This window comes from Scomber scombrus, chromosome 1 (assembly GCF_963691925.1).
Source record: "Scomber scombrus chromosome 1, fScoSco1.1, whole genome shotgun sequence".
Classification (NCBI taxonomy): domain Eukaryota; kingdom Metazoa; phylum Chordata; class Actinopteri; order Scombriformes; family Scombridae; genus Scomber; species Scomber scombrus.
This window is the reverse complement of record NC_084970.1, coordinates 38,119,421-38,147,407: the sequence shown is the minus strand read 5'-3', so window position 1 is coordinate 38,147,407 and position 27,987 is coordinate 38,119,421. Positions and strand designations below refer to the sequence as shown.

The 27,987-nt window shown below is 43.2% G+C and overlaps 1 protein-coding gene across 1 annotated transcript; it reads left to right on the top strand.

The window, feature by feature from the left end:
* Positions 1-424: 424 nt before the first annotated feature.
* On the top strand, positions 425-27,590 carry LOC133979255 (NLR family CARD domain-containing protein 3-like). The gene is made up of 9 exons (XM_062417790.1): positions 425-513; positions 1,527-1,637; positions 2,093-2,171; positions 2,363-2,591; positions 2,842-4,645; positions 4,746-4,919; positions 6,313-6,486; positions 7,351-7,397; positions 27,040-27,590. The coding sequence occupies exons 1-9, from the start codon at positions 425-427 to the stop codon at positions 27,588-27,590; spliced, it is 3,258 nt and encodes a 1,085-aa protein (XP_062273774.1).
* The last annotated feature ends 397 nt before the right edge of the window (positions 27,591-27,987 follow it).

Sequence of the window (27,987 nt, the reverse complement as noted above, 5' to 3'; positions counted from 1 at the left end):
CACTAGATTTATTTAATCCTTCAGGTTTTACAGAAGATTTAGATTCTTGATGAATTGTTTTTTTATGAGTTAAAGGAGAAAAGTTTGAGAATGATTTCCTTGTTTTACTTTTAGTGGTTCTCAGGTTGAACCAACAGCACTTTGATTGTAATCAGAGATCATATCATCAGTGAAAAATGTAGGGAGTGTCAGAACTGGACTGGTTTGACTGAAAGCTCTTTTACAGTCCATGTTGTGAACTGTCCCAGAGGCTGCAGAGTCCTCAGATGGACCTGCTCAGTGTGTCTGATGGGAAGAGCTGCTGCTTCTCTGTTTTCTACAGTATTTGTGACATGTTAGAGAGACGAATGAGAACGAATGTGTCCTGTGATGAAACCTTGTTGTAGTGAGTGAGTGCAGCTCTCCCAGCAGCTGTTTCTCTGCTATGGATCAGTGTGAGGACAGAGAGGAGGGAGTCCCTCCCTCTAAAAGCTCTCTGTGTGGGGAACATGACAGCCAGACCAAAGCTCAGAGGTGAGATGAGGATCTCTAACTGTCCATCACTGTTCTCCACTCACATCACTCCACCATCATTATTCACACTCACTGTCACATCTGACACTCAACTACTGAATAATAAGTCACAATAACTCAGAATGAACTACTAACTTTGTGAGTTAACAAAGAGTTCAACCACTGATTAGTCAACTAATCAACTAAGATGAGACAGCATCTTTCATCAGATGACATTTTGATGAACAGGAGAACGTTTCTCATCCACTGTCTTCTTACTGATTTTCATTCTGCTTCTAAAACTTCAGCTGCTGACAGTCTGCTCAAAATTCATCTTTTTAAACTCTTTGATTTGTTGTTTGTTTGTATCAGGATGCAGCAGCAGAGAGCAGACTCTCCTGAACCCAGCTGTGTGTCCATGAAGAGTGACTGGTCTATGATGCTTCCTATTAAGTTTAAAGATGGACGACCTGCTATTCAATTGAACAGACCTTCACCCTCATGTACCGGGCATGTACATCAGGCTGAGTTTATACCTGTTTAATTTCAGATCTTTTTCTTCTCCTTCTGTATGGATCAGATGGGGAAATGTACAAGAGATTATTTGTCATAATTTAAAGGAAATCTTAGTTTTACAGAGTAAAAGCTGCTTGATGCTGTGTTCATCCATCTGAAGGTGAACTGGGATGTTTATATTTCCATCTTTAGTTATTAAGGTTAACACAGATTGTTACTGAGCCATAGAACTCCTGTTGAAATTCCTCACTTCCTTCTTCTTCTGTTGACTCATGACCAAGTCGCTGCCATCATCTTTTCATCACTGGAGGAATTTAAACTCATCAGTCACTCTGTTCTGAAACATTTCTATTAATTCTGACATTTAAACTGATGATTTATCCTTCAGTTCTTTGACTTTAATAGCAATAAAAAATACAGTCAGCAATCAACATTGATGACAAATTAGGACAATATTAAAAGATACAAATCTCTCTCCTCATTTGGTTCTGAAACGTCAACTTCTTCATTAGTATCAGGATGCAGCAGCAGAGAGCAGACTCTCCTGAACCCAGCTGTGTGTCCATGAAGAGTGACTGGTCTATGGGTCGTCCACCTGAGTTTAAAGATGGACAACCTGCTGATGGAAGGTAAGAATTTAATAATGGTTGGTTGGCTGTTTGGGCTGAATAAACCTCCTGTGTTATGTGGGGCGGAGCAGGTGAACCAGGCACAACACCACAGACAGGTTCAATGGAAACAGCTTTAATGCTCAGAAACCAACAGACAGGCTTACAGACCATAAAGGGAAAGCAGTTCAAATAAGGTTGAAACCAGCAGGAACAGCATCACAATCTAGTGTCTAGAATGAAAGAAAATGAGTGAGAGCAGTATATGTAGTGAGGAGCTGATGAGGGAATTACACAGTGGCAGCAGTTTAAAGTTTAAAGATGAACAACCTGCTGATGGAAGGTAAGAATTTAACATCCAGTTATCAGAGCAGCATTTAGAGGAGTTCATTTTGTCATCATGACAGAACATCTTTAATAAGCTGAGTGCAGATTTGAGTCATTAAATGTCCTTAAACGTGATGTTTTCTCCACAGAGTTCAGCAGCAGAGCTCAGAGGTTCCCAGTGATCAGTCTGCACAGCAGCATCAAACACAGCTGGACTCCATATTTATGGTGTGTACATGTACTAACAAACCTTTTACTATTAACTCCATCAACCACAGATGAAATAGTAAAGTAGCATTCAGGTCCTAACAGTGTCCATGCTGCTCTGTTTAGACCAGCAGGCCTTCAGACTGACACATGAATCACATGTTGTGTTCTACCAGTTTAAATGAAATGTTCATTTTATCTTTCTGTTCCAGCTGCTGGAGGAGAACATCGTCACTTTTGTGAAGAACGAGCTGAAGAGAGTCCAGAGGGGTCTGAGTCCAGATGACCCAGAATGCTTAGACAGTCAGAGTGAGGATGAGGAGGTGTTGGACGGTGAGGAGGAAGAGCAGAGGAAGAGCAGCAGAGAGGCATTTCTGAAGATCACACTGCACTTCCTGAGGAGAATGAAGCAGGAGGAGCTGGCTGAGCGTGTGCAGAGCAGTAAGAGGATTTTAACAGATTTAACATGATGGAGAGGAAATGGAGGCAACATGGGAGAGGTTTATATTTCAAACTCTGCTGTAAATATGCTGCACACATCTGCATCAGATCAGAGGCTGTTTGTCCTCCACTGATGAGCTGAATAAAACTGATGGAGGAGGAAAAACTACACAGACACACTTACATGTTCAGATTTCTAGACTTTCTGTAGGATCCACTCACTGATTTCATTTGTTGTTTGTTCATTCAGGAGCTCGTGCTGCAAAGTGTCGACGTAAACTCAAGTCTAACCTGGAGAAGAAGTTCCAGTGTCTGTTTGAGGGGATCGCTAAAGCAGGAAACCCAACCCTTCTGAATCAGATCTACACACCGCTCTACATCACAGAGGGAGGGACTGCAGAGGTCAATGATGAACATGAGATCAGACAGATTGAAACAGCATCCAGGAAACCAGACAGACCAGAAACAACAATCAGACAAGAAGACATCTTTAAAGCCTCACCTGGAAGAGATGAACCAATCAGAACAGTGATGACAAAGGGAGTGGCTGGCATTGGGAAAACAGTCTTAACACAGAAGTTCACTCTGGACTGGGCTGAAGACAAAGCCAACCAGGACATACACTTCACATTTCCATTCACTTTCAGAGAGCTGAATGTGCTGAAAGAGAAAAAGTACAGCTTGGTGGAACTTGTTCATCACTTCTTTACTGAAACCAAAGAAGCAGGAATCTGCAGGTTTGAAGAGTTCCAGGTTGTGTTCATCTTTGACGGTTTGGATGAGTGTCGACTTCCTCTGGACTTCCACAACACTGAGATCCTGACTGATGTTACAGAGTCCACCTCAGTGGATGTGCTGCTGACAAACCTCATCAGGGGGAAACTGCTTCCCTCTGCTCGCCTCTGGATAACCACACGACCTGCAGCAGCCAATCAGATCCCTCCTGAGTGTGTCGGCATGGTGACAGAGGTCAGAGGGTTCACTGACCCACAGAAGAAGAAGTACTTCAGGAAGAGATTCACAGATAAGAAAAAGGCCAGAACCATCATCTCCCACATCAAGACATCACGAAGCCTCCACATCATGTGCCACATCCCAGTCTTCTGCTGGATCACTGCTACAGTTCTGGAGGATGTGTTGAAAAGCAGAGAGGGAGGAGAGCTGCCCAAGACCCTGACTGAGATGTACATCCACTTCCTGGTGGTTCAGTCCAAACTGAAGAACATCAAGTATCATGGAGGAACTGAGACAGATCCACACTGGAGTCCAGAGAGCAGGAAGATGATTGAGTCTCTGGGAAAACTGGCTTTTGAGCAGCTGCAGAAAGGCAACCTGATCTTCTATGAATCCGACCTGACAGAGTGTGGCATCGATATCAGAGCAGCCTCAGTGTACTCAGGAGTGTTCACACAGGTCTTTAAAGAGGAGAGAGGGCTGTACCAGGACAAGGTGTTCTGCTTCGTCCATCTGAGTGTTCAGGAGTTTCTGGCTGCTCTTCATGTCCATCTGACATTCATCAAGTCTGGAGTCAATCTGCTGGCAGAAGAACAAACAACATCCAGGTGGTCTAAAGTCTTTAAAGACAAACCTGAACCACCACGCTTCTACCAGAGAGCTGTGGATGAGGCCTTAAAGAGTCCAAATGGACACCTGGACTTGTTCCTCCGCTTCCTCCTGGGTCTTTCCCTGCAGACCAATCAGACTCTCCTACGAGGTCTGCTGACCCGGACAGGAAGTAGCTCACAGACCAATCAGAAAACATTCGAGTACATCAAGAAGAAGATCAGTGAGAATGTGTCTGCAGAAAGAAGCATCAATCTGTTCCACTGTCTGAATGAACTGAATGATTGTTCTCTAGTGGAGGAGATCCAACAGTACCTTAGATCAGGAAGTCTCTCCACAGATAAACTGTCTCCTGCTCAGTGGTCAGCTCTGGTCTTCATCTTACTGTCATCAGAAAAAGATCTGGACGTGTTTGACCTGAAGAAATACTCTGCTTCAGAGGAGGCTCTTCTGAGGCTGCTGCCAGTGGTCAAAGCCTCCAACAAAGCTCTGTAGGTGCACACAGAACTATCCAGATTAATGTTGTTTAATCTTTGCTAAATGAAGAAAAGAAATGTTTGCAATTCTTTTGTTCTGCTGATCCTTCTCCAGGTTGAGTGACTGTAAGCTCTCAGAGAGAAGCTGTGCAGCTCTGTCCTCAGTTCTCAGCTCCCAGTCCTCTAGTCTGAGAGATCTGGACCTGAGTAACAACAACCTGCAGGATTCAGGAATGAAGCAGCTTTCTACTGGACTGGAGAGTCCACACTGTGGACTGGAAACTCTCAGGTCATTTATATTACTGTTTACATAAAGTCATATTTTGGATTCTGCCAGTTATTGTATTTGAAGTATTTTTGATACCAAAAACATTTTGTGTACTGTCTGAGCTGAAGTGAGTAAGGATATACACTGCTCAAAAAAATGAAGGGGAAAACTTAATCATCACAGAATAACATCAAGTCAGATAACCTTCAGGGATGTCTGTCTGTCCATGTGTCCAGAGTGTGTAGGCAGTTCCTGCATGATGAAGGCATTGAAGCCATTGACTGGCCCTCGTATTCCCCTGACCTAAATCCAATTGAGCACGTATAGGATGTTATGTATCAGTGCATCCGACCCACAGACATTTTGAGGGCTTGTTGCTCTAACCGAAAAAAAGGGTACCACCCACCCTGATTTTAGGTATCACTTGTCAGCATGTATCTGAATTTTGTAATATATGGTCATTCAACTAACCACAAATCAATTTTAAATCCTAAAGATTAATGAAATAATAAAAACAGCATACTGTTTGTTCAAGTTAGCATATTATTGCTCATACAGTTTCTTGTAACTAGTGTAAGCAGTAATATGATTTTGCTTCTTGAGCTTAACACTGCCACGGTCCTAACATGGTCCTTCATTTCACTACCTATCAACAGCAGAAGCCTTTGGAAAACATTCAATCTTTGAGGAAACATTTTCGAATAAGTGAAAAACAAAATATTCAAACTACAAACATAAACTATTTGAAATCAGATGCACTAAGATGATTGAACACTTAAATGTAGCCAGTACAATTTTAATTAAAATTGACAATGGCTTTACACCATGATTCCTGGTGAAGAACACATTTTCTTCACTTGCTGGTCTGAATCCAGCTCTTTAAAGTTGCACTGTTGTCCCACTGTTGGAGTCTCCTCTTTTGAGAAAAAATTGTAGCCTATATTGTAAACACCCAAAGTTAACATAAAAAAATTACAAATGATCATGTTATAATGAGGTGAATAATAATAATTTGATAATAATTATAATAGTAATAATAATAATAATAACAACAACAACACAAATAATAATGATAAGGCAACTTCTATCTGCTTGTTGATTGATAATTAATCAAAACCTGAATGAAGCAAGTTCAAGTACAAACCTAGCAGCTCATGTCTCAAGCTAGAAAGAAGCTTAACACATCAAACAGCTTCATATTGACTGTAAACCATCTTTTATCTAGCATGACTCAACAGTCACACTTCGTGTAACGGTCATGACAGAGTTGATGAATGATCCTGATATATCCAGCAAGCTAAAGATAGCTAAGCAATAGCACTGAGTGTGAACATAAAGGCCTGAAGGACAAAATCCTGTTTATTGAGTTGAGAATGTTTTGAAGCTCATTAGATGAACTGTTGTGTGTGTTCAGTCTGTCAGGATGTCTGATCACAGAGGAAGGCTGTGCATCTCTGGCCTCAGCTCTGCGCTCCAACCCCTCCCATCTGAGAGAGCTGGACCTGAGCTACAATCATCCAGGAGACTCAGGAGAGAAGCTTCTGTCTGCTGGACTGAAGGATCCACACTGGAGACTGGACACTCTCAGGTATGGGCAGACAGATGGACACTCTCAGGTATGGACAGACAGATGGACACTCAGGTATGGACAGACAGATGGACACTCTCAGGTACGGACAGACAGGTGGACACTCTCAGGTATGGACAGACAGGTGGACACTCTCAGGTATGGACAGACAGGTGGACACTCTCAGGTATGTACAGACAGGTGGACACTCTCAGGTATGGACAGACAGGTGGACACTCTCAGGTATGGACAGACAGGTGGACACTCTCAGGTATGGACAGACAGGTGGACACTCTCAGGTATGGACAGACAGATGGACACTCTCAGGTATGGACAGACAGGTGTAATCTCTCAGGTATGGACAGACAGGTGGACACTCTCAGGTACGGACAGATGGACACTCTCAGGTATGGACAGATGGACACTCTCAGGTATGGACAGACAGGTGTAATCTCTCAGGTATGGACAGACAGGTGGACACTCTCAGGTATGGACAGATGGACACTCTCAGGTATGGACAGATTGACACTCAGGTATGGACAGACAGGTGGACACTCTCAGGTATGGACAGACAGGTGGACACCCTCAGGTATGGACAGATGGACATTCTCAGGTATGGACAGACAGGTGGACACTCTCAGGTATGGACAGACAGGTGGACACTCTCAGGTATGGACAGATGGACACTCTCAGGTATGGACAGGTGGACACTCTCAGGTATGGACAGACAGATGGACACTCTCAGGTATGGACAGACAGGTAGACACTCTCAGGTATGGACAGATGGACAGACACTCTGACTAACTGAGGGACTCCGGTTCATGTTTAATGGTGGATATGAGTGAAGGTGTATGAAGCTGATTGTGTCTTTATCTCTTCCTCCAGGATGGACCATGGTGGACTGCAGAGACTGAAACCTGGTCTGAGGAAGTGTGAGTGTGTTTTCAGTTTGATTCATCTGAACTTTTAAAAAAATTGGATTTCACTATGAATTTTGAAAGAGTCCACTTACTCAATTTCTCCAAAGCTTTCAGTCACATCTCATGTTCTTCCTCAGTGATGGAGTGTCTCAGTTGTCATGGAGATGATTTAAGTTTGAATGGTTTCAGTGATGGAAAATGTGTTTTGTCAGAAATGGGCGTGGCCTAAACTGACATTTATCTTGAACCAATTAATCCATGATACAGAAATGTCTTTCTGTTCGTCACAGTTCAGGAGTTAAAAGAGAAATGTTTTATAAATGTCCACATGGTGGCGCTACCTGCTCCAAAATGTCCCTCATGTCTCTCCTGCAGATAAAGTTCATTCATTCATACTGACTTCAGCTGTTTGGAGCATTTGGAGTAAAATGTGTTTGTAACAGACGACAGTTTGAGATGAAAATAACAGACTTGATGTGCAAAGACCTTCACTTTACACCAAACTTGATAAAAAAAAACATGAATATTATTGAATATCACTGTCATGTTGACTGTTCATGTTCTAACTGAACTGTTAAAGGTTCACTTACTCTGTATGTTCAAAGCTTTCAGCCACATCTCATGGTCTTCCTCAGTGATGGAGTGTCTCAGTTGTCATGGAGATGGTTTAAGTTTGAATGGTTTCAGTAAAGTAGTTAATAAATCAACAGATGATAAACTGCAGCTGTATTGTGTCTCGTTCTCTCCATCAGATGCCTGTGAACTGGAACTGGATCCAAACACAATGAACAGAAACCTCAAACTGTCTGACAACAACAGGAAGGTGACATTTGTGGAGGATCAGTCATATTCTGATCATCCAGACAGATTTGACTACTGGGAACAGCTGCTGTGTAATAATGTTCTGACTGGTCACTGTTACTGGGAGGTCGAGTGGAGAGGAGACGTTGATATATCAGTGAGTTACAGAGGAATCAGAAGGAGAGGAAACAGTTTTGACTGTTGGTTTGGAAGGAATGATCAGTCCTGGAGTCTGGACTGCTATGATGGTGGTCGTTACTCTGTCTGTCACAATAACATAGAAACACCCATCTCCTCATCCTCTGTCTCTAACAGAGTAGCAGTGTATGTGGACTGCCCTGCTGGCACTCTGTCCTTCTACAGAGTCTCCTCTGACACACTGATCCACCTCCACACCTTCAACACCACATTCACTGAACCTCTGTATGCTGGATTTACAGTCTGGTCCAGGTCTAGTTGCTCATTCTATCTGCGTCCTCTGTAGGAGGGAGAGTCTCTCTGTGTCCTCTGTAGGAGGGAGAGTCTCTCTGTGTCTCTGTAGGAGGGAGAGTCTCTCTGTGTCCTCTGTAGGAGGGAGAGCCTCTCTGTGTCTCTGTAGGAGGGAGAGTCTCTCTGTGTCTCTTTAGGAGGGAGAGTCTCACTTGTGGACAGAAACTCTGCTGACTGAAGATCAGCTGCTGAAATCAAACATCACACACTGTGAAGCAGATCTGTCTCAGACTCAAACACTCAGTTATTTTTCCTTCTATATGATTCATTGATTAGTCTCAGTTGACTCTGCTGTTGTTACTGTCAGGATCCAATGAGCAGCATGCAGCTCTATTCATGTTTCAATCTAATGAATGTAAGTGCTTTTGCTTAAATATTCTATGTTCACGATGCATAGTTCAAAGTTAATATTTCATCCCATAATTTAATGCAATAAGTAAATAAATAGTTGTAAAAATATAATGTACACAGATGACTTAAAAGTTAAAGTTGTAATTATTGATGTAGAAGCAAAGGCAGACAGTCAAAAGGACTTTCATAGACTTTAAGGACTCAAGAATCTCTCTTCATGACAAGTGGCCAACAAGGTATTTAGCTTTATTTTTAAATGCTTTGTTTCATTTTGGCACCAAACATAATTTTCTATGTAATTAGTTTCATGCTCTGTACTGTAGACTTTGATGCTTTGTACTTTACTCATTCATTAGTCGCTAGAGTAGTTAAGTATTGCAGTAAATCAAGTCTTCATCTGAAAAGTACCTAAAGCTGTGAAATAAATGTGGTGGATTGGAAGGATACTACATTGTACAAGTACCTCAAACTGTACTTCACTGCAGTACTATAATAAATGTACTGAGTTACTTTCAAGCTCTGTTTGTGAAGATCAGTGACAGCAGACTAAAAGAAAATGTTCGTTTGAAGTCGGCTGTGAGGAAGCGTTTCATTCTTCGTCTGTTCAAAGAAACATGAAACCAGTTTATTACGAGAATGATGTCGAACTGAATGTGTAAAAAAAGCTATAACAAAGTGCTGGTATAAAACTGAGTCTCCAAGCCTTAATCAGTGGATTATGAAAACTAGAAGAGTGACCTTTCCCAGGAAATGTAAGAAACGGACTGCTTTTATCAAAACAATTGAGGACGCTACACATTAACAATTAAAGACATTGGACATAATATATAATATTATTAACTGAGGAGCCCCCATGTTTTTGTCTGTTTGTTTTTCCCTTGACAGCCTGTTGTCAACCTGTTGTTCCTTAAATTGAAAATACTAAAAAAAAAAAAGCTGAATGTGTTTAAAGTGAAGAGATGTCTGTGTGATGTTACTGTATGTTTCTGTTGGCTTTGTCAGTTATTAGAGTTTCATGAAACAGAAAATCAGACGCTGATGAAAACTTCAGCTTGATATGTGTTGTTCTGCTTGGTTGTCTTTATGCTCCAACAATAAATTCACCATATTATTCACCTGCAGAAGGAGGGCTTTGGTTTATTTTGCCACGGTTGTTTGAACCACTAAAGGACTAAAGAGCAGCTGTTGTGTTAACCATCACAACCACACAGAAAACTGAGACTCATTCTGTTCTGTGTTATAACTAAAGGAAGAAATGATTCAGGGAAACTAAAAATGTCTCTTTACCAGGTGAAGGTCAGAGAAGATAATGGTGCTGATGGTTGATTCTGTCATTCTATACAGTATGGAGTTATTTAGTAGAAAGAGGTCAATGTGAGAGTATGATTTATGGAATTATGAGTAGTAAGAATATTCTCTGTTGTGTGGGTTTCAAATTCAGCAGGCATCACTAAGTCCATAGTCAGATATGTATGGCTTGAGTATGAGTCTATAGGAGTTTGGTTAAGTGGATCTGTCCAGGTGAGGGTTGTTACAGCCCTGCATGTGTGTGTTCGTGTTCTCTCTCTTTTTTCCCTCTGCTTAGTGGTTTGAGTAACCCTTGATTAATAAATAATTTGATTTTAAACCTTAACATCTGGTTTTTATGTTACTTCCTTCATTTAACGAGCTGGGTTGTAACAAGGGTTAAGTACCAGATTGAAATCACGGAATCATGGAATTTGGATATTTCTGCAAACAGTGAGTGGAAAAACGTGGGTGTGTCTGTATTTGGGGATTATATATTCACATGTGTTAAACTATCTTTGCCAATTGTTTCATTAATGATGATGAATCTTCCCTCAGTCTGCTACTGTTGTTTATTAATGTATGGAGTCTTCTTGTTGATTAGAATTGGCTTGATTGATGCATTTTTTGTGATTCTATTGCAGTCAGATGGGTTTCCTGTAGGAGACATATGACAGAGTTTTGCTTTTGAAGGTGGTTGAGGGCTTTGGGTCTTTTAGCAGGAGAGATGAAAGCTCGTATATTCCAGGAGGCAAGTTTAATGGTCATTTCCTATTGTTTCATATCCTAAATAAAGTGGTCATTATTTTAATTGTCCTGAGGTTGAGCATTGGGAGTTTTGAATAAAGTCCTTCCCATTTTCATACAGGGACAACACAATGACGTTTATATGTGTGAGTGTAATGCTGGTGTGAAAATGTGTAAATTGAACACAATCTGGGTGTGTCAATCTGGACAGCTGTAAGATTGTTTAGCAGGTGCCTGAAGGGGGGAGATGTGCTTTGGAGTAGCATTTGAGTGGGGGGTACAATTAAAGTACATAAGTATTATGAGCTTGTTGTATCACATGGGTCACAGCCCAGTTGATCCAAGCTGCTGAGTGATGTTGTTGGTCAGAGATACTAACAGCAGCTGATGATGCTGAGCTGATCTTTAGCTCATTAGATGTTCAGTTGGCTCCATCTAGTGGACAGATAGTAGAACTACATCATGTGATATCTGACACTGACTGGGTTTCTGCTACAGGTTAGACTGGTTTTGACTTCACTGATGTTGTTTAAAGGTGGACTCTGAAGTTATGAGGATGTGACAGCGTCCTCAGATCAAATGCACACAGACAGCAGGACTGATGAGGGAGAATGAGCAGCTTCTTCTCTCCTGATGTTTCTCTACACATGAAGGTGGAAAGTGTCTGTAAGTTGACCTGAAGTGACTTCAGCAGGTGAGAATCCTACCAGAGAAATCTGTAAATGTCTGATGAACCATCAGTTTGATCACATTGTGTTGAATCACTGTTTGACTGGACAGTAGAAATGTTTCTGATGATGATTGTCTGTTTCACTAGATTTATTTAATCCTTCAGGTTTTACAGGAGATTTAGATTCTTGATGATTTGTTTCTTTATGAGTTAAAGGAGAGCAGTTTGAGAATGATTTCCTTGTTTTAGTGTTAGTGGTTCTCGGGTTGAACCAACAGCACTTTGATTGTCATCTGAGTTTATATCATAAATGCAAATGCAGGGAGTGTCAGAACTGGTCAGACAGCTTGAATCAATCATACCATCAGTGAAAAATGCATATAATGTCAGAAGTAGTTGGAAAGCATGAATCAACTTGTCGGTGGTGCATTTTAATCCAAAACACAACCATCTTCCAACACTGAGACAGACTTGTTTTGACTGAAAGCTCTTTTACAGTCCATGTTGTGAACTGTCCCAGAGGCTGCAGAATCCTCAGATGGACCTGCTCTGTGTGTCTGATGGGAAGAGCTGCTGCTTCTCTGTTTTCTACAGTATTTGTGACATGTTAGAGAGACGAATGAGAACTAATGTGTCCTGTGATGAAACCTTGTTGTAGTGAGTGAGTGCAGCTCTCCCAGCAGCTGTTTCTCTGCTATGGATCAGTGTGAGGACAGAGAGGAGGGAGTCCCTCCCTCTAAAAGCTCTCTGTGTGGGGAACATGACAGCCAGACCAAAGCTCAGAGGTGAGATGAGGATCTCTAACTGTCCATCACTGTTCTCCACTCACATCACTCCACCATCATTATTCACACTCACTGTCACATCTGACACTCAACTACTGAATAATAAGTCACAATAACTCAGAATGAACTACTAACTTTGTGAGTTAACAAAGAGCTCAACCACTGATTAGTCAACTAATCAACTAAGATGAGACAGCATCTTTCATCAGATGACATTTTGATGAACAGGAGAACGTTTCTCATCCACTGTCTTCTTACTGATTTTCATTCTGCTTCTAAAACTTCAGCTGCTGACAGTCTGCTCAACATTGATCTTTTTAAACTCTTTGATTTGTTGTTTGTTTGTATCAGGATGCAGCAGCAGAGAGCAGACTCTCCTGAACACAGCTGTGTGTCCATGAAGAGTGACCAGTCTATGAGGCTTCCTATTACGTTTAAAGATGGACATGCTGATGGAAGGTAAGAATTTAAAAGTGAAGTTTGTTATTATCTGACTCTCCTGAGAAGAGGAATCAATATCTAGTTTCAGCAGTGACATCACAGTGTTCACCTGTGCAACAGTCACATGTCAAAGAGTTCAGTGTTATAAAACACCAACATGGTCACTATATCAATATGTGTGTGTAACTTTGAAAACATCACTTTTACACACTATGTTCCTCAGCCCTCGTTGACCAGTTTCTTTTCAATAATACCACTAAGTCTAGTCGGGAAGACATTTCATGAACTGGCAGCCACTCTTCGCCGCCACCGCTGCCATCGAAGTGTGGCCGTCGCGTTTACATAGAGATTGAATGGCAACACGCCGCAGGCTGCTTTCCACCGCTCTTCGGTGTATTCTCGGCATTATCCACACCATCAGATATAGACATAGCATTCCTTATGCTACTCACAACTCTCCAATCTGATCCATGCTACCGTTCCTGCTTTCAGAGTTATTATCTTATTCTCAGATGACTCGTCTCTCTCTTAACCCAACCCGTCAAGGCAGACGGCCGTCCACCAGAGCAAGGAGGTTCTGCTCCTGGTTTCTTCCTATTAAAGGGGAGTTTTTCCTTTCTGCTGCCGTCAAGCGCTTTCTCATGGAGGAATTTTGGGCCTCTGCAAATGAAAAGTATTATCTTGACCTGCTCCGTATGAAAGTGTAACGAGATAACTTAAGTTGCAATCTAGAGATATATGGATAAAATCGACTGACTGATCTGCTTAAAAGAAACTACGACCAATCAATCTGATCAGCCATACCCATTTACCTCAAAGTTCCACTGAATTCTTTGGAGACCATTACAAACTATTTTCAATTCCGGGAATTCCAAACTTTATCATTGTCAGAGCCACTCTTTATCTCTAAATTCAGACAAGCGCCTAATCATTCCCAGCTATACCAGCACTTTCACCACATATAATCGTCGCACCATTTGAGGATTTTGGGGGTCTTTGCTGCCCGGGTGCTACGACTGACCTTTTACAAGCCTCCCCAAAATGCAGTCGGCAACGGAAGAACTATGTTGTTGGTGTTGTCCTTGCAAGTGAAATATAATGTATTTCATTTCTTTTTTTAAAGTGAAAAGTAGCTGGTCTATGTGTCTGATTGTTTTTTACTAACATGTAATGAGAAAGCATTTTTCAATGACTGAAGTAAAATTTAAAATACTTCTAGTTTTTATCCTTATTGTATAATAAATACAAGTATGTCTCTGTGTTTGATAGAAATGTGATAGAAATTTAAATTTGATAGAAATTCATATTGAGCAAATAACAGTCTTTCACTGCCAATAATTCACACTTGTTTACATTCAAGTATAGCCCAGAAACCTTAAAGAAAACATGAATATTATGTAGAGCAGGGCTTTCCAGACTTTTTAGACCATGGCACTGTAAAGTAGTCCAGCTCAAATGTCCAGGAAGGTGGTATGTAGTCAGACTTAGTGGACATCTTCAGTGTACAGAGGTGAAGATTTACTTACAGTGTTCTCCATTATACCGGCAAAAACAAACAAAAATGAAATGAAAATGAATTCATAATAGACACATGTTTGTGGCAGCACAGCCTTCAGTCTCCTTGATGCCAGAACCCCAACTGACTTTGTAGGGTGTTCAGTTAACACCTTTACTGCTCCAGCCAGCATCATAGCAAATAAGGGAGACCTACCTATTTTCATATTCAAGATGTAGGTTACAAGAAAAAAACAAAGAAAACCAAAAAAGGTTTAGGACATTATCATGGGACATGTGAGCTGCTGTTGGGGTGGAGAAAGAGAACAAGAGCAGGCTGGCCTGACTCTGACAGGACCAGTCTTGTTTTCATACCAGAGATAAGAGAGCCACATCACATAAATATGAATTCATGAACATTTAACATTACAGCGAACTCACATGAACAGAGATGGATATCAGTCTTCCGTGAGCAGATAAAACCTGTCCATGAATCCATTTGCTGAGTACATTCTCAGATTTAGTCTTTGTGTTGACATGTTTCAGCACGTCTTTGAACTGTTTTGTGTGTCAAATCTTTTCATTGCGCTCCTGCAGTTGAGCTTCCCAAGTTGTGAAATACTTTGAGATATTCAAAAATGTAATATAAAGCACAGTTAATATAAACGTTGCCCATTTCATCCACTGTCTTCTTACTAATTTTCATTCTGCTTCTAAAACTTCAGCTGCTGACAGTCTGCTCAAAATTCATCTTTTTAAACTCTTTGATTTATTAATTGTTTGTTTGTATCAGGATGCAAGTTAAAACTGAGGTTTGTTAATATTTGACTCTCCTGGTTTTAATCAGATGCTGATTAATACACAGGTAAGAACCATCAATACTGACTTGTATTATACATGTATATAAAGAACAGCTAATTTACATTTAAAGGAGAGCCACATGTCAGGATTTATGAGCTGAAGTCATATAATTAAATTAACAGGTCAAAAGTTAATTGGTGGAATTTCCTGTCATCTTATAGTGTTTGAGGCCATAAGTTGTTGTGCTGAGGTAGGGTTGATACAGGAGCGTGTCTATGTTCCCACGTTTCTAAGAGATTATTGAAATTTAGGCCCCATGTTCCCACAGCCCTCCGTCCCACAGACATGTGTGGTGCCCTGGTACCTCTGTGAGGCTACGAGTGGAAGTCCCTCATGAGCAATAATTTACAAATTAAGCACAATGCTGTCCTGATTGGGCCGTCTTTTTGTGCTGACAAGATCAGGTAGACCAGGCTTTTCTCCTCATTGGGTTGACCGATCCATCTGATATGGCGCACGGGCTTTGAGCAACCCTAACCCTGTGGGAACATAAAGCTGTGGGAACATAGAGCTGACCCCGTTGATACACAGCAACCAGCCTTATTCCATTACTGTAGTTATCCTTATTAAACAACATCCATTAATACTTAAATACTTTAAGACATGAAGGTAATTCAGTCTGAAACATGTAAACAACCCTGCAGTGGCAGATAATGTGAAAATAGTGAATCAGGCATTCATTGTCGACCAATTATAGCAGTAGAAATATGTACGTTGGTCTGATGAGTCCACATTTGTTTGAGTAACTTTATTGAGTATAAAGTTGGACAACCTACAGATGGAAGGTATGAATGTAAAACTGAAGTTTGTTGTTATTTGATTCTCCTGAGAAGTGGAAACACTTCTTGGTCCAGAGCTTCGTAGTCTGTTCCTGCTCCCTATCTGGGTGTTGAGAAACAATAAAAGGTGAATTGTAGAGGTGGAGTGACTTCATACAGTCAATGGAAAGATGTGATTAAATATGAAATCTTTTGGGACCGTGCGAACTAATGCAAATATGTGTCCATGTGAGTTTAAAATGTTTTAACCTGAGTTAAAACTTTGCATATGTTTCAAGATAGCATACAGCTAATGTTTGTACAGTTGGTATATTGGCTGTTTGAGGTGAATTGTATTTTATGCTTCAGGGTTCAAAGCTGTTGCAGCAACTGATGGGTCATGGTTGACCTCGGTTCATAGTTTAAGGACTGTTTTTCCTCCAAAAGTCCAAATATCTCTTCAGTTTAATTCTGACACTTCAACTGGTGGTCAGCATTTCTTTGGTGTTAACTACATGATTTTGTCACTTCTTTATTAGTATCAGGATGCAGCAGCAGAGAGCAGACTCTCCTGAACCCAGCTGTGTGTCCATGAAAAGTGATCGGTCTATGATGCTTCCTATTAAGTTTAGAGATGAACAACCTGCTCATGGAAGGTAAGAATTTAACATCCAGAAATCAGAGCAGCATTTACAGGAGTTCATTTAGTCATCATGACAGAACATCTTTAATAAGCTGAGTGCAGATTTGAGTCATTAAATGTCCTTAAACGAGATGTTTTCTCCACAGAGTTCAGCAGCAGAGCTCAGAGGTTCCCAGTGATCAGTCTGCACAGCAGCATCAAACACAGCTGGAGTCCATATTTATGGTGTGTACATGTACAAACACACCTTTTACTATTAACTCCATCAATCATAGATGAAATACTAAAGTAGCATTCAGTTCCTAACAGTGTCCATGCTGCTCTGTTTAGACCAGCAGGCCTTTAGACTGACAAATGAATCACATGTTGTGTTCTACCAGTTTAAATGAAATGTTCACTTTATCTTTCTGTTCCAGCTGCTGGAGGAGAACATCGTCACTTTTGTGAAGAACGAGCTGAAGAGAGTCCAGAGGAGTCTGAGTCCAGATGACCCAGAATGCTTAAAGAGTCAGAGTGAGGATGAGGAGGTGTTGGACGGTGAGGAGGAAGAGCAGAGGAGGAGCAGCAGAGATGCATTTCTGAAGATCACAGTGCACTTCCTGAGGAGAATGAAGCAGGAGGAGCTGGCTAAGCGTCTGCAGCGCAGTAAGAGGATTTTAACAGATTTAACATGATGGAGAGGAAATGGAGGCAACATGGGAGAGGTTTATATTTCAAACTCTGCTGTAAATATGCTGCACACATCTGCATCAGATCAGAGGCTGTTATAATAAAACTTAATGAATAAAACTGATGTAGCGATCATAAATGTCACAGTAGTGTAGGAGCAGAAAGGGTGTGTTTGTCTATTAATAATGATGAATAATTATCTTAAATAGTTATTAATTATTAATAAGAAATTAATTTGGGCCACCACCATTAAACCAAACAGTCAAATTATCCTCAATGAAGAATCAACTTTGTAAAAGTGAAGGAGTAGAGTCCGAGCTCTGACTATATACACTATATAATAACATATGTACAATGATCACAAAACACTTCTCTTTAAAGTCTGACAATTTAGTCCATCAATGTTCAGTAATAAACGGTCCTACCACTGTAACTAATAACAAACAAAAAATAAACCTAAAATAAGGTGTGTATGAACAAGTCTGTGCAAATAAGCAGGTATGTAGGTGGAAGTCTTGCCACGTGAGAACAGATGCCTGAGCCACCTCATCTGGTTCCTCTCAATAAGGAGGAGCAGCGGGTCTACTCCGAGCTCCTCCCGGATGACCGAGCTTCTCACCCTGAGAGCCCAGTCACCCCACGGAGGAAGCTCATTTCGGCCGCTTGCACCCGCAATCTCGTTCTTTGGGTCACTACCCAAAGCTCATGACCATAGGTGAGGGTAGGAACGAAGATTGACTGGTAAATCCAGAGCCTTGCCTTTCGGCTCAGCTCCCTCTTCACCACGACGGATCTGTGCAGAGTCTGCATTACTGCAGACGCCGCACCGATCCACCTGTCGATCTCCCGCTCCATCCTTCCCTCACTCGTGAACAAGATACCGAGGTACTTGAACTCCTCCACTTGGGGCAGGATCTCATCCCCGACCCGGAGAGTGTACTCCACCCTTTTTCGGCTGAGGACCATGGACTCAGATTTGGAGGTGCTGATTCTCATCTCGGCCGCTTCACACTCGGCGGCGAACCAATCCAGTGAGAGTTGGAGGTCACGGTCCGATGAAGCCAACAGGACCACATCATCTGCAAAAAGCAGTGACCCAATCTTGAGGTCACCAAACCGGACCCCCTCAACACCCTGGCTGCGCCTAGAAATCCTGTCCATAAAGATTATGAACAGGATCGGTGACAAAAGACAGCCCTGGCGGAGTCCAACCCCCACCGGAAACGAGCCTGACTTACTACGGGCAATGTGGACCAAGCTCTGACACCGGTCGTACAGAGAACGGACGGCCCATATCAGGGGGTCCGATACCCCATACTCCCGGAGAACCCCCCACAGGACTCCCCGAGGGACACGGTCGAATGCCTTCTCCAAGTCCACAAAACACATGTGGACTGGTTGGGCAAACTCCCATGCACCCTCAAGGATCCTGCCGAGGGTGTAGAGCTGGTCCACAGTTCCACATCCCGGACGAAAAGCACATTGCTCATCCTGAATCTGAGGTTCGACTATCCGAGGGACCCCTCTCTCCAGTATTCCCAAATAGACCTTACCAGGGAAGCTGAGGAGTGTGATCCCCCTATAGTTGGAACACACCCTCGGGTCTCCCTTCTTAAAAGAAAGGACCACCACCCCAGTCTGCCAATCCAGAGGCACTGCCCCCGTTGTCCACGCAATGCTGCGGAGTAGTGTCAACCATGACAGCCCCACAACATCCAGGGCCTTGAGGAACGACCTCAGCCCCAGAGATAGGAGAGCCCACACCCGGGTCCCCAGGCCCTGCTTCCTTATCGGAAGGCGTGTCGGTGGGATTGAGGAGGCCTTCGAAGTATTCCTTCCACCAATCCACAACGTCCCGAGTCGAGGTCAGCAGGGCGCCGTCCCCACCATACACAGTGTTGATGGTGCACTGCTTCCCCCTCCTGAGACGTCCAGAACCTCTTCGAAGCCGTCCGGAAGTCGTTCTCCATGGCCTCACCGAACTCCTCCCATGTCCGGGTTTTTGCCTCAGTGACCGCCGCAGCTGCACTCCGCTTGGCCTTTCGGTACCTGACTGCTGCCTCCGGAGTCCCACAGGCCAAAAAGGCCTTATAAGACTCCCGGAAGGCGTGTCGGTGGGCTTGAGGCAGTCTTCGAAGTATTCCTTCCACCGATCCACAATGTCCCGAGTCGAGGTCAGCAGCACACTGTCCCCACCATACAGTGGCCAAAATCAATCAATCAATCAATCTTTATTTATATAGCGCCAAATCACAACAAAGTTATCTCAGGTCTCTTTCCACATAGAGCAGGTCTAAACTGAACTCTTCAGGTTTAATTTAAAGAGACCCAACATTCCCACATGAGCAGCACTTGGTGACAGTGGAGAGAAAAACTCCCTTTAAACAGGAAGATACCTCAGAACCAGACTCACAGTGGGAGAACATCTGCCTCGACCGGTTGGAGTAGAGAGGAGAGAGAGGAAGGATAGGAGAGAGAGGAAGGAGAGGAGAGAAAGAGAGAGGAGAGGAGAGAGGAAGGAGAGGAGAGAGAGAGAGAGGAAGGAGAGGAGAGAGAAGGAGAGGAAGGAGAGGAAGGAGAGGAGAGAGAGGAGAGAGAGGAGAGAGAGGAAGGAGAGGAGAGAGAAGCACATTGAAGGTCCGGGACTGGAATCTGTCATCCGGACGTCTACAGGCCCAGATTACCTGTGAGACGAGAAAGCACAGACAACTCCGGGGAAGAAGTTTAGCTTATTGACGCATTAATAGTACATGAATGTTAATGGATAGAGAGAGAGAGAGAGGCAGAGCTGTTCACAAGTCATTTTTTACAAGTCCAAGTCAAGTCTCAAGTCTTTGAGCTAGAGTCCAAGTCAAGTCTCAAGTCTTTGAGGGTCAAGCCCAAGTCAAGTCTCAAGTCTCTGGTCAAGAGTCCGAGTCAAGTCTCAAGTCTCTCGCCAACACTAATTCAAATTCAAATTCTGACCTTAGAGCTGTACAATCTTTCATCCTGATCAGTTAGCCTTGCGAGCACCTGCCCATGTCTGTTTTTGTGGTGTGCTGTCACTGAAGTTTGTATGTAAGTATCTGTTTGTATGTTGAGATGCCCTCTCCTGAAACTGTTACCAAATTTACCTTCGACTATTACCTTGACCTAGACCTTGATATAGGACAGTATGAAAATGTACCAATTGTAGGTTCACTATAGAGAATCTACTGCAATGTGATGTGAAGAAACATACACTAAGAATTATTTCAATTCCATAACTGTATTTTCTTCAACAAAAAAATAATTATTTTAACAATGTTGTAAAATATAACAAAATGAACAAAACATGAACATCACAGAAACACTGCACTGCAGTTTAACACTGTGGTACAAACACATGTTCATTATTTTTTTCTCCAAGCTGCCTTTTATCTGCTGCTTAACACAACACACAGCAGGGAATGTGTGGGGATATTATAAAATATATATATAAAATGACCATAGTTAACGCAACGTTGTGTTTTTTAATAATTAGTAGCGGAGCCACTAAGTTAGTGGCACTAAGCATAATAAGAGTTGCGGTGGTTTCCTGTCTGAGCTTTCAAAATAAAACCTTTGCTATTGTGCGCTTCTTATTATTATTAACAAACAAATTTGGGGCTTGTCAATTACGGGAGAAATGACGGGAGGGCGGCGGGAGATGGTTTCGAAATATGGGAGAACCAGGGAAAAACGGGAGTGTGAAGGCATTGTATCCAAACGTAATGATCTGAGGCTCCTGCTGAACTTATCGCACTCGCCATTGTCAATGTCTGATACTGAAGATGCGCGCTTCACACATGGCGCATGCGCGTGGCATGACGTTGGTGTTTACATCTAGCTCAGAGCCAGAGATCATACAAAAAGATGAATGACAGATAAATAATGAGAATAATAATAATAACATGAAATAAAGGTTGTTCGCGAGTCTCGAGCCTCGAGTCGAAGTCAAGTCTGAAGTCTTTTGAGGTCGAGTCCAAGTCGAGTCTGAAGTCACAGTTTAGTGAGACTTAAGTGCAACTCGAGTCCGAGTCGCGAGTCCGAGTCCCCAGCTCTGGAGAGAGGAGCTCAGTGCATCATGGGAGTCCCCCGGCAGTCTAAGCCTATAGCAGCATAAACTAGGAGCTGGAACCCTAACTATAAGGTTTATCAAAAAAGAAACGTTTTAAGCCTACCCTTAGACGTAGAGAGGGTGTCTGCCCCCCCCGACCCAATCTGGGAGATGGTTCCACAGGAGAGGAACCTGACAACTGAAGGCTCTGCCTCCCATTCTACTTTTAGAGATACTAGGAACCACAAGTAGGCCTGCATGCTGGGAGCACAGTGTTCTAGTAGGTTCATAAGGTTCAATGAGCTGGGAGCGCAGTGTTCTAGTAGGTTCATAAGGTTCTATGAGCTGGGAGCACAGTGTTCTAATAGGTTCATAAGGTACTATACTCTCTTTCAGATATGATGGAGCCTGACCATTAAGAGCTTTAAAAGTGAGGAGAAGGATTTTAAATTCTATTCTAGATTTTACGGGAAGCCAATGCAGTGAAGCCAAAATGGGAGCAAGAAGGCCATATAGGACTCCTTCAGCTTGACAGCATTCCCTCACCGCAGGTGTCCACCAGCGGGTTCAGGTATTGCCGCAACGACAGGCACCGACCACCTTACGGCCATAGCACCTGTCGGCCGCCTTGACAATGGAGGCACGGACCATGGCCCACTCGGACTCAATGTCCCCCGCCTCCTCCGGTACATGGTCAGGGAGTTGAAGCTCTCTCTGACAGGAGACTCTGTCAGACGTTCCCAGCAGACCCTCACAATACGTTTGGGTCTGCCAGGTCTGACCGGCATCCTCCCCCACCATCGTAGCCAACTCACCACCAGATGATGATCAGTTGACAGCTCCGCCCCTCTCTTTGCCCGAGTGTCCAATACATGCGGCCACAAGTCCGGCAACACGACTTCAAAGTCAATCATCAAACTGCGGCCTAGGGTGTCCTGGTGCCAAATGCACATATGGACCCTTATGCTTGAACATGGTGTTTGTTATAGACAATCTGTGACGAGCACAGAAGTCCAATAACAGAACACCGCTCGGTTTCAGATCGGGGGGGCCGTTCCTCCCAATCACACCCTTCCAGGTCTCACTGTTGTTGCCAACATGAGCGTTGAAGTCCCCCAGCAGAAGGAGGGAATCCCCAAAGGGAGCACTCTCCAGCACCCCCTCTAAGGAGTCCAGAAAGGGTGGATACTCTGAACTGCTTTTTGGAACATAGGCACAAACAACACCCGAAGGCGAAGGGAGGCTACCCTTGGATCCACTGGGGTAAACTCCAACATACAGGCACCAAACCGGGGGGCGTGAATAAAACAATTAATAATAATCATGACACCAAATTGGATATCGTGACATATCTACTACACAGACACACTTACATGTTCAGATTTCTAGACTTTCTGTAGGATCCACTCACTGATTTCATTTGTTGTTTGTTCATTCAGGAACTGGTGCTGCAAAGTGTCGACGTAAACTCAAGTCTAACCTGGAGAAGAAGTTCCAGTGTCTGTTTGAGGGGATCGCTAAAGCAGGAAACCCAACCCTTCTGAATCAGATCTACACACCGCTCTACATCACAGAGGGAGGGACTGCAGAGGTTAATGATGAACATGAGATCAGACAGATTGAAACAGCATCCAGGAAACCAGTCAGACCAGAAGCAACAATCAGACAAGAAGACATCTTTAAAGCCTCACCTGGAAGAGATGAACCAATCAGAACAGTGATGACAAAGGGAGTGGCTGGCATTGGGAAAACAGTCTTAACACAGAAGTTCACTCTGGACTGGGCTGAAGACAAAGCCAACCAGGACATACACTTCACATTTCCATTCACTTTCAGAGAGCTGAATGTGCTGAAAGAGAAAAAGTACAGCTTGGTGGAACTTGTTCATCACTTCTTTACTGAAACCAAAGAAGCAGGAATCTGCAGGTTTGAAGAGTTCCAGGTTGTGTTCATCTTTGACGGTCTGGATGAGTGTCGACTTCCTCTGGACTTCCACAACAATGACATCCTGACTGATGTTACAGAGTCCACTTCAGTGGATGTGCTGCTGACAAACCTCATCAGGGGGAAACTGCTTCCCTCTGCTCGCCTCTGGATAACCACACGACCTGCAGCAGCCAATCAGATCCCTCCTGAGTGTGTCGGCATGGTGACAGAGGTCAGAGGGTTCACTGACCCACAGAAGGAGGAGTACTTCAGGAAGAGATTCAGAGATAAGCAGCAGGCCAGAACCATCATCTCCCACATCAAGACATCACGAAGCCTCCACATCATGTGCCACATCCCAGTCTTCTGCTGGATCACTGCTACAGTTCTGGAGGATGTGTTGAAAAGCAGAAAGAGAAGAGAGCTGCCCAAGACCCTGACTGAGATGTACATCCACTTCCTGGTGGTTCAGGCCAAACTGAGGAACATCAAGTATGATGGAGGAGCTGAGATAGATCCACACTGGAGTCCAGAGAGCAGGAAGATGATCGAGTCTCTGGGAAAACTGGCTTTTGAGCAGCTGCAGAAAGGCAACCTGATCTTCTATGAATCAGACCTGACAGAGTGTGGCATCGATATCAGAGCAGCCTCAGTGTACTCAGGAGTGTTCACACAGGTCTTTAAAGAGGAGAGAGGGCTGTACCAGGACAAGGTTTTCTGCTTCGTCCATCTGAGCCTTCAAGAGTTTCTGGCTGCTCTTCATGTCCATCTGACATTCATCAAGTCTGGAGTCAATCTGCTGGCAGAAGAACAAACAACATCCAGGTGGTCTAAAGCGTTCAGAGACAAATCAACACGTTTCTACCAGAGTGCTGTGGACGAGGCCTTAAAGAGTCCAAATGGACACCTGGACTTGTTCCTCCGCTTCCTCCTGGGTCTTTCACTGCAGACCAATCAGACTCTCCTACGAGGTCTGCTGACAGGAAGTAGCTCACAGACCAATCAGAAAACAGTCGAGTACATCAAAAAGAAGATCAGTGAGAATGTGTCTGCAAAGAGAAGCATCAATCTGTTCCACTGTCTGAATGAACTGAATGATCGTTCTCTAGTGGGGGAGATCCAACAGTACCTGAGATCAGGAAGCCTCTCCACAGATAAACTGTCTCCTGCTCAGTGGTCAGCTCTGGGCTTCATCTTACTGTCATCAGAAAAAGATCTGGACGTGTTTGACCTGAAGAAATACTCTGCTTCAGAGGAGGCTCTTCTGAGGCTGCTGCCAGTGGTCAAAGCCTCCAACAAAGCTCTGTAGGTGCACACAGAACTATCCAGATTAATGTAGTTTAATATTTGCTCAATGAAGAAAAGTAATGTTTGCAATTCTTTTGTTCTGCTGATGCTTCTCCAGGCTGAGTGACTGTAAGCTCTCAGAGAGAAGCTGTGCAGCTCTGTCCTCAGTTCTCAGCTCCCAGTCCTCTAGTCTGAGAGATCTGGACCTGAGTAACAACGACCTGCAGGATTCAGGAGTGAAGCAGCTTTCTGCTGGACTGAAGAGTCCACACTGTGGACTGGAAACCCTCAGGTCAGGATTCAACTGTCTGTGAACGTTTACCCATCAAGCTTTTACTTTCTTTATATATTGGATCTGTGAATTAATTTATCAAAATTCTTCTCCAGGTTGAGTGTCTGTAACCTCTCAAAGAGAAGCTGTGCAGCTCTGTCCTCAGTTCTCAGCTCCCAGTCCTCTAGTCTGAGAGATCTGGACCTGAGTAACAACGACTTGCAGGATTCAGGAGTGAAGCAGCTTTCTGCTGGACTGGAGAGTCCACACTGTGGACTGGAAACTCTCAGGTCAGTTTTTTGATATTGTTGTCATTTTTGCAACCCTGATTGTATTTTATGAAGCTGTTAAGACACTATGCTCAATTCACTGCTAGGAAGTGCCACGCCTAGTTTGGAGGCAGGACTGAACCATTTCATGTAAATAGAGGGGGTGTTTGGGCAATACAGAGGCTTTGGATGGATAATTGCTGCCAGAAACAACAAAAATAAACAGTTAATATATTGAGTAAATTGTAAATAACATATTTTGTCTATAAATGATGATAGGTTGATAAAAAGTAAAACTCTTTTAATGCAAACATGAGAGTCAGGATATATGTTTGTCATATAATTTATGTACATTTTGTTACACAAAAAGAAGACAACTTTTTGTGATCAGCCAACAACTGCTTTACTGACGGCCACCATGTTCAACAACCACAACAACAATACAAATATTGCCCAGCTCAATCTCTGAACATCCCTTCCAGGACCTTAACAATAAAAGCACCTTACACTTCTTAACACACGACATGTATTCCCACACATGTAGTCATGTAGATAACACATTTAGCTTATTTCTCTTTTTAGAAAGTACAAATTAAATATTTAAACACAGAATAAAATGAAATCACACCATAAATATCATTGGAATGAAAAATATTAACTAATATAAAACATTAGTACATTTCTATTAAATCTTCTTACTGTCTTTAGAAATTCTGTCAAAAAATATTTTAAGACATTTCTTCTGCCAATGTAAAAACAGAATGGCATCAGATTGAACTCTGAGCTTCAGCAGTTGCAGCCTCCAGCAGGAACATGGGCTTTCTCTCCTTCTACTAACCTAAAATGTATCTGCATGACACCAACATACAGCAGGGGGCGCTGAGTGTGAACATAAAGGCCCGAAGGACAAAATCCTGTTTATTGAGTTGAGAATGTTTTGAAGCTCATTAGATGAACTGTTGTGTGTGTTCAGTCTGTCAGGATGTCTGATCACAGAGGAAGGCTGTGCTTCTCTGGCCTCAGCTCTGAGCTCCAACCCCTCCCATCTGAGAGAGCTGGACCTGAGCTACAATCATCCAGGAGAGTCAGGAGAGAAGCTGTCTGCTGGACTGAAGGATCCACACTGGAGACTGGACACTCTCAGGTATGGACAGACAGGTGGACACTCTCAGGTATGGACAGACAGGTGGACACTCTCAGGTATGGACAGACAGGTGGACACTCTCAGGTATGGACAGACAGGTGGACACTCTCAGATATGGACAGATGGACACTCTCAGTTATGGACAGATGGACACTTTCAGGTATGGACAGACAGGTGGACACTCTCAGATATGGACAGACAGGTGGACACTCTCAGGTATGGACAGATGGACAGACACTCTGACTAACTGAGGGGCTCTGGTTCATGTTTAATGGTGGATATGAGTGAAGGTGTATGAAGCTGATTGTGTCTTTGTCTCTTCCTCCAGGATGGACCATGGTGGACTGCAGAGACTGAAACCTGGTCTGAGGAAGTGTGAGTGTGTTTTTAGTTTGATTCATGAGAACTTTGAGAAAAACTGGATGAAATATGTAAAAGAAGTGAAAAAAGTTCAAAATGATGGAAAATGTGTTTTGTTAGAAATGGAATCAGCTGGAATCAAGTTTGAGTTTGAAAAACATTCTCATCTAAAGGTTCACTTACTCTGTATGTCCAAAGCTTTCAGTCACATCTCATGGTCTTCCTCAGTGATGGAGTGTCTCAGTTGTCATGGAGATGGTTTAAGTTTGAATGGTTTCAGTAAAGTAGTTAATAAATCAACAGATGATAAACTGCAGCTGTATTGTGTCTCATCTCTCCATCAGATGCCTGTGAACTGGAACTGGATCCAAACACAACACACAGAAATCTCAAACTGTCTGACAACAACAGGAAGGTGACACGTGTGGAGGAGCATCAATCATATCCTGATCATCCAGACAGATTTGATTGCTGTCCTCAGCTGCTGTGTAGAAATGTTCTGACTGGTCGCTGCTACTTGGAGGTAGAGTGGACAGGAGACATTAATATATCAGTGACTTACAGAGGAATCAGAAGGAAAGGAGACAGTTATGACTGTGAGTTTGGAATGAATGATCAGTCCTGGAGCTTGAAGTGTACTGATGACGGTTACACTACCTATCACAATAACAAAAAAACATCCATCTCCTGGTCGTTCTCCGCCCTTTTCTCTGTCTCTAACAGAGTAGCAGTGTATGTGGACTGTCCTGCTGGCACTCTGTCCTTCTACAGAGTCTCCTCTGACACACTGATCCACCTCCACACCTTCAACACCACATTCACTGAACCTCTGTATGTTGGGTTTGGGTTAGGAATCTGGTCAATGGGATCCACAGTGTCTCTGTGTTCCTTGTAGGAGGGAGAGTCTCTCTGTGTCCTCTGTAGGAGGGAGAGTCTCTCTGTGTCTCTGTAGGAGGGAGAGCCTCTCTGTGTCCTCTGTAGGAGGGAGAGTCTCTCTGTGTCTCTGTAGGAGGGAGAGCCTCTCTGTGTCCTCTGTAGGAGGGAGAGTCTCTCTGTGTCCTCTGTAGGAGGGAGAGTCTCTCTGTCCTCTGTAGGAGGGAGAGTCTCTCTGTGTCCTCTGTAGGAGGGAGAGTCTCTCTGTGTCTCTGTAGGAGGGAGAGTCTCTCTGTGTCTCTGTAGGAGGGAGAGTCTCTCTGTGTCCTCTGTAGGAGGGAGAGTCTCTCTGTGTCTCTGTAGGAGGGAGAGTCTCTCTGTGTCCTCTGTAGGAGGGAGAGTCTCTATGTGTCTCTGTA

Coding starts and splice junctions, on each gene's coding strand:
- LOC133979255 (XM_062417790.1), top strand. CDS start 425: ATGGATCAGTGTGAGGACAGAGAGGAGGGAGTCCCTCCCTCTAAAAGC. Junction 2,592..2,841: donor GGCTGAGCGTGTGCAGAGCA/GTAAGAGGATTT, acceptor TTGTTCATTCAG/GAGCTCGTGCTGCAAAGTGT. Junction 4,646..4,745: donor AAAGCCTCCAACAAAGCTCT/GTAGGTGCACAC, acceptor ATCCTTCTCCAG/GTTGAGTGACTGTAAGCTCT.